Source organism: Syngnathoides biaculeatus, chromosome 22 (genome assembly GCF_019802595.1).
Source record: "Syngnathoides biaculeatus isolate LvHL_M chromosome 22, ASM1980259v1, whole genome shotgun sequence".
Lineage (NCBI taxonomy): Eukaryota > Metazoa > Chordata > Actinopteri > Syngnathiformes > Syngnathidae > Syngnathoides > Syngnathoides biaculeatus.
Window position 1 is genome coordinate 13482346 of NC_084661.1, and position 10954 is coordinate 13493299.

Consider the following 10954-nt stretch of genomic DNA (forward strand, 5'->3'; position numbering starts at 1 on the left):
AAGAGCCGATTCTTACCCTGGGACTACTGAGGGGGCTGGAGGAGAGACCAGTGGACGCTCCGCTCACCGAGCGAGACCTGAGGGATTCCAACATCGACCAAATTTCACTCATCAAGAAAACCATCGTAACCCATCAACGATCTTACAGTGAGTTTAATGTTATTATACCTCTGGCTGTGTGCAGCGTCCAGAGCCCGGCGAGGAGGCGTGGGAGAGCCCTGTTCTGTGACACTTAGCACCTCCAGACTTTTTCTCTCCGGACGGCAACGACCGTGGCGCGTCAGCATGGGCGAATCCACCCGCTTTCGCGGAGGATCTGCACACGGGTCATTAAAAGTTCACAACGAGATAGAGATGATTGTCATTTCATTTTTAGTTACACCTAAGTACAGTAGTTGAAGCACTAATTTTACACACTACTATCTGCACTTCATGAGCGCAGCTACGCTGCCACCTAAAGACTGACCGGCGTCATTGCGTTGAGGCAAGTCCTCATCCTCGTAGCTGGGGTACCGCTCTTTCCTGTCCAGCAGCAGGTAATAAATCATCTTCTCCTGGTTTTCTCTTCGGAACATAAAATGAACACAACGAACACAGTGGAATACGAGTTAAGGTGCGGACAGAAAACGTAGAAAGGAGCAATATGTGACGACAGAGCCTGAACTCCGTGTCTTGTTGCAAATTTTTGCCATGTCATGTTCACATTTAAATAAATTAAAATTCACATCTATAAAAAGTCAGTCAATTCTAAGCAATACCCTGAAAAGCGAATGCTTCCCATTTAATAGAAGCAGCTATGCTTTCATTAAGTTTAGTTTACCACCTTTCAAAAGAGGAATCTTACTTACTGGTTTGAGTTTTCTCAACAAATGTCTTTCAAAATCGTCTCCACTATCTCCACTAAAAGTTCCTCAACTCCAAACAGTAATTTTCAACCTCCCATGTTTCTCTCCAAATTGCCGGCTTCTTTTTATTAGCAAGAATGCTGGACTGCTTGACAGTCAGCGTTTTTCTTGTGGCAGCTTGAAGAGCTCTCTTAACGTACTTCCCTTCATCCATAAAAATTTCTCAATCCTATAGAACATGAGCGCAAACTAAAACCGCAAATGAGGAAGCTCGCGGGTGCTTGTAAACAATGCCCCCGGAAATGGAATCGACCAGAAACCATGAGTTAAGGCCTTGGATAGAATCCATTGTAAAATAACGGTCTCAATGAAAAACAACTTAGCAGTTTGGACGAGGCTGAATAAGACCGTTGATTCCATCACTCCCTGTGCCAAACAAACCAACAAGCGACCTAAAACAATATTTAATGTCCAAATGGGGTTTAAGAAACATATTTTGGGGTGAGGGGGTTAAAAAAAAAAAAAACTTACTCTTCACATTGCAAATCACGTGTGAGTTTGACGCGGTCTCTGAAACAGCCCAGTGAGTGCATGCTGTCCAACACATCTGGGTCCAGCTCGGTCAGGGATAAGATTCGCCTCACACACACTCTTCTGGGAGGAGGCTGCTCAGGACAAGGCTCATTACGGCCACCCCTGGGGGAGAGACACACACGTGAACGCAGACATACATGACATATGTATAATACATGTGACGAAATATGATGTAGCATCTTACGCCTCAGATACGTGACGATATACTCACAGATACCAGGCGTGTTTCTGAATCGTGTCCAGCTGTAGGACAGACAAGTGAGAAGATTGGAATGTCTTAATAATTACATTTTCCTCATTCAATTGTATGTGCATCAATCAAATAGAGTAAAAAAAAAAAATTATAGAACGTCACTGTGCGCCAGAAAAAAAAGATTAAACTTTTCGAGCCAACTTGTCATTTTAAATAAAAGCATACACATACAACTTATCAGTGTATGCCAAGGCACATGTGTAAAATTACAAAAAACAGCATGCAAAAACGTCACCCAAAAAAATCTCGTTATTACGATCGTGCCTTAACTTAACTTGAAATTCTTACCCAGTATGAAATCTGGGGCTGTTTAGTTGAATACAAAACGCTTATACAAAGGCTTAACCTTTGGCCCAATTCAGTTACGCTGGATAATTTGAAGTATCGATGTGCTGTGAAACTGGTTGGGAATCAAAGCACTACGTTACTGGAAGTGAAAATACATAAAATACTTCTCTTCAGTTTTTTTTTGGATATCATTTTAGACTTGGTGGGAGTCAGTGGTTTGTCTCTAAACAATACTTTGAGTGTATTGCGTTAATACACAGTATATGGATGTCAGTTTTAGCGCCGTCCAGTACCGTGAGACGTTTTTCAGGGTTGACCTCAATCATGCCCTTGAGCAAGGACTGGCAGTCCGGAGGGATGAAGTGTGGCATGTGAAACACACCACTCTTCACTTTCTCCAGGAGCTGGCGTAAATTGTCGTGGTCGAACGGCAGGGCGCCCTGGGAAAGACAGAGAGCAAAAGAGTGGCAGAGATGAAAAAAAAAAATAAAAAGGTCAATATGAAGTCTGAATCACAGTCAGATATGAATTCTTACCACCAGCAGAGCAAAAAGAATGACTCCACAGCTCCATACATCTGCTCTCCTTCCATCATACTTCTCCCCCTACCAAAGGCAGATAATATGTTCCAAGAAATCTGGCTCACATAACGAAAATATGTGACTATTGTGAAATGTGTCCACTTACGCGTATGACTTCAGGGCACGCGTAATGTGGTGATCTGAAATAAGATAATTGTGTTACATGGATTCCGACAATTTGGACTCCGCGGTGGCATAGTTTAAACATGTCACAAAGCTAATGTTAAAACTAATATATATATATATATATATATATATATGATGCTTTTGTGGGCAAATTAGAAACACGGGCACTGACCCGCAGCTGGTCTCTAACAGGCTGTCGCCCACCTGGAGTGACGCCATACCAAAGTCAGCGATACGGATGTTGTTTTTCTCATCCAGTAGCAGGTTTTCAGGCTTCAAGTCTCTGTGGCTGTATGTGATAGAGAAGTGATGATCACTAAATGCTTTCCAGTTTATTTATAAGGGTGTAGTTCCAAAGAAGTGTCATCCCCATTATGAATTATGGCTCAATTTACTTAAATATATATATAGTACGGCTACCATAGTTCCTCATGCAGTGGCCAAGGTCTGGGCATTTATCTTCTCACTGCAGCGATACCATGCAGTTAAGGAAAGATATCCGCAAATATATAATACAAAATATTGAGAACAATAACTGTTAAAATATATCAACAACTTTCTTACTCCCCTCCAAGAAGGCGTGCTGTCCTCTTGGCAGCGGACATGAGACCGTCTTTTTTTCAGCGTTGAATTTTAACAGCTTTGGATCTGGAATGCGCCGTGTTGCAAACAATTTCTCTTTAAATGCCACCATAAAGTCCCGCTTTATAGCTGCTCTGTCCGCTGTGTTTATTTGGATCAAAGACATGTACTGAGGCACATTTTCTCATCCGTTTTAACACCGAAGTATGGTACAGTTGTGACGAGCGGTATGCGAGCTTTAGTGTTAGCAAAAGAATCCCTACCGAAGTGCAATTTTGTTGCATTCAACTTTTAACTACTATACAGTAAAAAAAAAAAAAATATGTGAATCACTATTTAAGTACATTTTTTTGGTATATTCAGCAGTGTTCATGTAATTATGCAGAATGTCACAGTGCCTTACCATACATGTAAAATATTCTTTTTAGCACTTAAAACTCTTGTCTAATTTTGTCCTCCTACTTTGGACTACAACCCTATTGTCATGATGTTGACACATCAAGAGGTAAGAATTTTTTGGGTGGGACATGATGTAAGAACCACTACGTTATAGTATTCCAAAGTGTGTATATATATTTTTTTTAAACACATTCACTGTTTATCGAAGGACGCCGTTAAGAGAAAATATGGCACAAGTGGTCCAATGTACAAGTGACTCTAACTGTGGAGTGCAAGAATGAGCATTTGGATGCAAGCACCAACCAGATGGAGTGACTGTGGCAGAAGTCCAACGCAGAAATGATCTGCCTGAAGAACTTTCTGGCTTCTTTGGGAGTCAGACGGCCTTTCTTAACCAGGTAGTCAAAGAGCTCGCCTCCTGACACATGCTCCAAGACCAGGTACCTTTACATGCACATAGATCATCTATTAACAATTGCAATAAACTGGTACACCTTAGCAAATTAACATGCTCTTCTATGACAGTTGTATGGAATTTTTTTTCCTCTTCCAAAAATTTGCTTCCTTCGAATAAAGTTAAGTACCCAAAATATCAGAAACTGCTCATTTTTACAACACTGCAAACTACAACCACAACCATATTGTTAAATCAACACGTGAGTATTATTAACTTGCATTTAGTATAAGACCAGAATTTTCATCCTGTCTTGTAACATTTTTATTACAACTTTACCTTGTAAAGGTTAAAGTGTGAGAACGTGGAGTCTATATGTTAGTACTTAACAAGTGCAATCGTGCAGACGGCACCAGGTGTGCAGCGTGAACTTACAAGTACTTGTTATTCTCGTAAACATCGTGCAGCTTCAACACGTGTGGATGCTCGATGAGTTTCAAGATGGCAATCTCCCTCTCAACCTGTTCAGACGAAGAGGAAAGTTTTACCCAATCCCAGCTCTACTTGCACTGGTCGCTAGAACAGTCACAGGGCACATGTAAACAAACAAACAAACAAACAAACAAACATTCACGCTCACATTCAAATCTCTGGACAATTTAGAATAAAACCAGGGTACATGCAGACTGCGCAGGGTTGATATTCGGTGTTCAGGAGCATACCCAAGCGCCCAAACAACTTTATTTGCTATGCCAGAGAATCGTTTTTAAGTGAGCTCAAGCCTACCTTCATCAAAACTGACTCAGACAACTTCTCCCTGTTGACAATTTTGATGGCGACCTTCTGACCGGTGATGCAGTGGATGCCAAGCTTAACCAGCCCTAAAAGAGAAAATCCAGGGGAATCATTTTTGCGGTGTTAATTCAACAAAAGTGAGTCATGAACAACGTCTGTCTCTTCTACTCACCTGTCTGTCCTTTTCCCAGGGTTTTTTCCAGCCGGTAGGGCCCGACATATTGAGCGGACTGACTCAAAGACAGTTCCTTACTCATACTGCTCTTGCTTGAATGAAATCAGACTACACGTTGTGAGATTATTGCAGTTACTGCAATTTTCTACAGCTTATCCAGATATTATCGTGGCATACACAGCGCTCACATCTGAAGATACTCGGCAAATAGGGAGGAGGTTTGTCGCTCAAACCCTCCATTTAAACTTGAATACTTAAATCTATGAACTATCGCACTGGTGCTGGATAAAAGCATTAAACATGGCAAACTAGCGAATTCTAGCACAGAACATGAGTTATTTTCATAACTAGCAATTTGTTACACATTTCCTATATCTATATGGCGGCTAATCAAAGACAAGTGGTTTAAAAAAAATTCCAGTGAAGGTCGGGCCGCTAAAAGCGTTGAATATATGATGTGAATTTTAATGTTATTTCTCTCCCTGTCAGGCCTATTTTTCCCCCTTTAATGACAGGTGCAACGACATGCTAAGTGTAGCCTCGCCGCCACTCTCCCACACAGCAGCGAGGCTAGCTTTTTAGCTTTAGCCTCGGCGCCTTGACGCCAGCGGCCGTCCTGTCAAAATAATCGACACCGCCTCGAGTCGTTCGCCACCGAGAAACGCTGGTAACACTGCCCCGGCAGACGCCTCATTCTGCCAACGGCCGGACGGAGAGCGCGGCCGGCGTCGAAACAAGCATTACGGCGTCGTCTCCTCTGTCCTGTCCTGTCCTCCCTTTGCCCAGCGCTCGGTTCTACATCCCTGTGAGGAGCAGCCAGACGATATCACGGTAGCATCTTCTCAAAGCAGGTGCAAAAAAAAAGAAAAAAAAAAACACGCACCCAAGTATCCCCTGTTTTCGCGCTGTCTTCCCAGGTTCGCTCTTTAGTTCTCGGTTCTAACTGGCGCAGGGTTTACAGGCCTCGTTATATTACACTCCCTTCGGTTTTCTTGCCGTAAATCGATAATTTTTCCCCCCCTTCGCTCTCGCTCTCTCCTCTTCCTTCGCATCGCTCGCATCAGCATCCGGGTCCTTCTCCATCCTCCCGACTCGCCGCCTCCGCCCCGCCCCTCCCTCCTCCCTTCATCCGGGTCATCGGCGGCCCACGCAGGCAGCCAATGGGAAGGCGTCAAGATGGGGACGCTGAGGTGTTGCACATCTGCAAAGAGTGACAATGCAAAAAAAAAAAAAAATAATAATAATAATAAAAATACTGTATTATATGTACCCCTGCTTTCAACATTTCAAAATGTTGTCCAGCATTAATTTGACTTGTAACGTGTACAACTCAAGTGGAAAAAAAAAAAACATTTTGAAGTGGAAGGCAGGAATAATGCAGTTGCACAAGTGTGCACACCCTCCCACGTGGCTAAGATCTGACCAATCACATCCAAATTCATGTTAAAGGCAAATTTTTCTATTTAAAAAAATAAACACTTTTGTCGTATTTGTTAAGACTGTCAGTATAAACGTCACAGTTGAACATTAGTAGTGAGCTGTGTGTGGGGTGGAGGAGGGGGGGGGGTTACTTTCCCCCAAGTAAACTAAGTCATGCGTCTCACGTGACATCATCACTAAAGATGGCTTGTTTACGTTGCATATCTCTCATACAGTAGCAATAAAAACTGAACCTTCTTCACTTATGAAAGGTGACGTTTTTGGAACTCGCTTTTGTGTTAAAGGAAAGCAAATTTATTTGTATAGCGCATTTCATACATGAGGTAACTCAATGTGCATTACACGAATAAAGTCATTTTTAAAACAAACGGATAAAACATTTAAAATGGGATAAAAACAATCAAAATGACAAACAAAATATTTTAAAAAATAGACAGTTATAACCGCAAACAGTGTAAGTAATATGATCAAAAAGTGGATATATACTAAAATGCATGAGAAAAAAAAGAAAAGTTTTCAAGCTGGATTTAAAAACATTGCTACTTGGGGCTGACCTCACCTCTGTTGGCAACTCATTCCGTTTGTGTGCAGCATAAGAGCTAAATGCTGCTTTGGACTCTGCGCTCCACTATTTGACCCGAGTCAGTCGATCTCAGAGCTCTACTTGGTTTGTATTCCGTAAGCATTTCTGTCATGTATTCAGGAGCTAAATCGTTTAGTGATTTATAGACCAGTAGCAGAAACATTAAAATCTATTCTAAAGCCGACTGGATGCCAGTGTGAGGACTTGAGGATTGGAGTTATATGCTCTGATCGCTTTGTTTTGGACAGAATGCGAGCTGCAGCTGTTTAATACTCTTTTTTGGGGGGAGTCCAGTCAGAAGACCATTACAATAGTCAAGTCTACTTGAGATAAAAGCATGGATGAGCTTTTCCTGGTCTGCTTGAACCCATACAAGACTTCACTCCAGATATGTTCTTCAGATGGTAGAAGGCAGATTTTGTGATTGATTTGATATGACCGTTGAAAGTCAGGTCGGAATCAATCAGAACACCAAGATTTCGGACTTGGTCTTTGGTTTTTAAAGATAGAGAGTTCAGGTGTTTAATAAAAGCAATTCTCTTTTCTTTATTGCCAAAAACAATTGTCTCAGCTGTGTTGTGATTTAGTTGTAGTCATCTGGAGACACAGCTAAATATAAATGTACGTCATCTGCATAGCTGTGGTAGTCAAAATTAAAGTTTTGAAGTTTTGTTGGTTCTAATTGCTAAAGTACACCGACTGGTACTGTCGTGGGGAAACTCTTGTGCGCAACGTGTTTATTGGGAGGGGATTATCATACGGGATATGAGGAACTGTAAGTCATATGAGAATTCTTACAATAGCTGGGAAAATCACTTGGTACACTGCAGATCAAATGAAAGATTCGGCGGTGTTATTGACAACAAGGGGGGGGGGAGAGTAGGGCATTTGATGAATCATGTGGAATGTGAAAGACTGCTAAAATCTTAATTTGAAATGTTTTGTGTGGGCGGATAATTCCCCAAAGCTTAGTTTCAACTGTGCCAAGCTTGGCGATTCTCATGAAGCCAGGAGGATTTGCCTCAGCCGAGCTGCTGAAATAGGAGCAGGAAAAAAAGACAACTACTGTATTTTTATAGCATGCACGAGCCGCCACATTTGATTTTATATATATATATATATATTTTTTTTTCTGATGGGCGTGACGGTAATCAAATGGCACAGATGAGGAAATTTTACTTTGTGTATAAATCCCACAAATAGAAGTTCACACAACGAACAGTGCAACTTTGTATCTCTCTTCATACATTTTGATTTAAACACTGAAAGGGCAGGAAAATATTAATTAAAATGAAAAAAAGCATTTCTCATCTATCTAAAAGTTTTTTGGAAATATTTTGACATGCCACCTAATCTAATAAAGACTCAAATTAACATAATATACCGTGTAGTTGAAATAATTCAAGTTTATTGTAAAATACACCGATACAGAAACAACACTGACAATCTGCTCATAATGATATACAGTAATAATATCAGCAAAACTGAGAAATCACGTGGAAAGACGTGTGAGCCCCTCTCCAGTTTTTCTGATGGCTCAGTCCACTTCCTGCTGAAGCTGTTATAAATTAAAAAAAAAAAAAAAAAAACATAATTCACACATGAAATAAAAAGCAAACAAATCAAATGCAAAATAATTTCAAAAATTACCATGAAAGTAAAATGAAAGAGAAATTAATGATCTATTCATCACAAAATCATCGCTAAAATGGTGAAGATAATGGCGAACGGCATGCAAAATGATCTAGAATCTGAATTCTAGAATTCTCCCCGTGCCTGCGTGGGTTTTCTCTGGGCACTCTGGTTTCCTCCATTTCCCAAAAACACAAAGACTCTAAATTGCCCATAGGTGTGAATGTGAGTGCGAATTTTTGTTTTATTTATACTGTATGTGCCTTGCGATTGGCTGGCAACCAGTTCAGGGTGTACGCTGCCTCCTGCCCGTAGATAGCTGGGATGGGCTCTGGCACTCCCGCCACACTTGTGAGGATAAGCTGCTCAGATAATGGTTCATGCTCATTTACGTAGAACACATTTTGGATGCAGTTACAATTCCATGTTTTTCCTGCAATTTACTGCTTTGTGAATAAAAAAAAAAGGGAATACACTTTGGAGTCAGTTTCCTAAATCTTGAAATGCCGCCCATCATTTTTTAAAACATTGCTATTATTTGTAATGTATTCATTATATTATATTATATTATTTTTTAATTATTCTTGTTTTGAAAATATTTCTTTTAAAATTCAAACAGGTCATGTTATTGTTACTGCCCCTTTCAGGTTGTCCCATAAAGAGATGCCATCTTTAGTAACTCGTATTATTTGTTTGGGAATTTTTCTTCTCTTATTATTTCTTATTCTTATTCAATATTACCTCCATGTGTCACGATCCTTCAGATAGGGTCTTTGCGCAGGCATGGAAGGCGTCCACGAGGTCTTTGCACTCCGCCGCTCCTTTCTCTCTGATACTAAAACACAAATCCATATTACACGTTAATCACATTTTAAATAATTTCTGCAACATGCTGCGCACCGTGTGTCACAATCTGATAATACGAGATACAAATATCACCCAAAATGTTGCCTCGGCTGAATTTGCGCCCTGGTGATCTCCAAAATAAACCTAAATCTCCATCAAGGATTATTCCCGATCGTCCCGCTGCACTTTTACGCGCATAAAGTCATTACACGTGAGTACACAGTACTCGCTAATCACCTCGGCACGTGCGCATCCGAGAAAAGTCCCCGACCTCTTATGTGCTCGTAATGTAACACGAACTGGCAGCCTCGAACGTGCAGGAGCAGGTCGTACACGTCAAAGGCTATTTTAAACCGTTTAATACCACTCAAGATATTTTTTTGTTACGTAACAGTCCGGCATAAAAAGTGAACGCGGATTAGTGCATTTGCAATCTATGTGTGAATGAATGTGATACACTTTTATAAAGTATATGTGTCAATATTGCTGCACAGTTTCCCTCACAACTTGAAAAATTAATAACTCTTTAATATAGTAGTATAGAGTCACTGATGGAGTAGTGGTGCGGGCAGCGTGGGATCGATTCCCGCTCAGTGATGGTGTCGATATCTGCCCTGCGACTGACTGACTGGCGACCAGTTCAGGGTGTAGTCTGCCTTTCGTCTGAAGTTAGCTGGGATAGGGTCCAGCTTTCCCGTGACCCTTGTGAGGATATGCAGCTTGGATAATGGCTGGATGGATGGATATTGTAGTATGTTTTGGTTTTGCGTGCATAGACTTTAAAGACCGCTGACACAACGTGGTTACTCACACAAACGTAGCAGTGCCGCCGTATTTGTACAGACACTTTTCGTGAAAACTCACCAGTTGCCAGCCTCCGCTTTGATGACCTGGCACGGCGCCGGCGCGGCTTCGTCAGAGCCTGGCATGATGACAGAACAGCTGCGGTGTGCCGGGAGTGTGCGTTCCTTCGAGCGTTTGCGGTTAAGTGCACATCTGCGTTACAAAGACACGGAGAGCGAGGGACAAGTGTGGGTTGGGCGAGGAAGTTGTGGAGGGGGGGGGGGGGGGGCGGCGGCGAAGCATTCTGAAGCGTGACAGCGTCATGTGTTGTAAGCGCAGAGGTGGGGAAATATAAACAGTGGGTATAAAAAGTCGTCACACCCTTGTTAAAACACAAACTGAGGATTTGTTTTAAAAAAAAAATTAGACCAATGTAGTACATCTGAACTTCATTTTGAGTGAGATTTTGATCATCCCCAGTTACAACCACATTATCTCTGTTGTTTATTTGCACTTCACTCGCCCAAAAGATTTATACCGTCTTTCGTCTCAGTTTTTTCAATTGAGTCTCACAGGTCATAGGTCACATTATTGGTGGAAGTATCGCAAATGACACCAGGGCATTTAAAACTGGGTTG

The 10954-nt window shown here is 41.4% G+C and overlaps 1 protein-coding gene across 5 annotated transcripts in view; it reads right to left on the reverse strand.

The window, feature by feature from the left end:
- Nucleotides 1–10954, reverse strand: part of brsk1a (BR serine/threonine kinase 1a) — a 38507-nt gene that overhangs the window by 6219 nt on the left and 21334 nt on the right. For all 5 annotated transcript variants that reach the window (XM_061810434.1, XM_061810435.1, XM_061810433.1 and 2 more), the window contains exons 2-17: nucleotides 10398–10529; nucleotides 9429–9522; nucleotides 5916–6233; nucleotides 5030–5835; nucleotides 4849–4943; nucleotides 4498–4583; nucleotides 3972–4112; nucleotides 2860–2976; nucleotides 2668–2701; nucleotides 2517–2585; nucleotides 2274–2420; nucleotides 1651–1682; nucleotides 1377–1541; nucleotides 467–564; nucleotides 169–316; nucleotides 17–77 (exon numbers count right to left, since the gene is read on the reverse strand). In XM_061810434.1, the coding sequence (XP_061666418.1) occupies nucleotides 17–77; nucleotides 169–316; nucleotides 467–564; nucleotides 1377–1541; nucleotides 1651–1682; nucleotides 2274–2420; nucleotides 2517–2585; nucleotides 2668–2701; nucleotides 2860–2976; nucleotides 3972–4112; nucleotides 4498–4583; nucleotides 4849–4943; nucleotides 5030–5114 (1278 nt within the window). In that variant the 5' untranslated portion in view covers nucleotides 5115–5835; nucleotides 5916–6233; nucleotides 9429–9522; nucleotides 10398–10529. The remainder of the gene's footprint in view (nucleotides 1–16; nucleotides 78–168; nucleotides 317–466; nucleotides 565–1376; nucleotides 1542–1650; nucleotides 1683–2273; nucleotides 2421–2516; nucleotides 2586–2667; nucleotides 2702–2859; nucleotides 2977–3971; nucleotides 4113–4497; nucleotides 4584–4848; nucleotides 4944–5029; nucleotides 5836–5915; nucleotides 6234–9428; nucleotides 9523–10397; nucleotides 10530–10954) is intronic.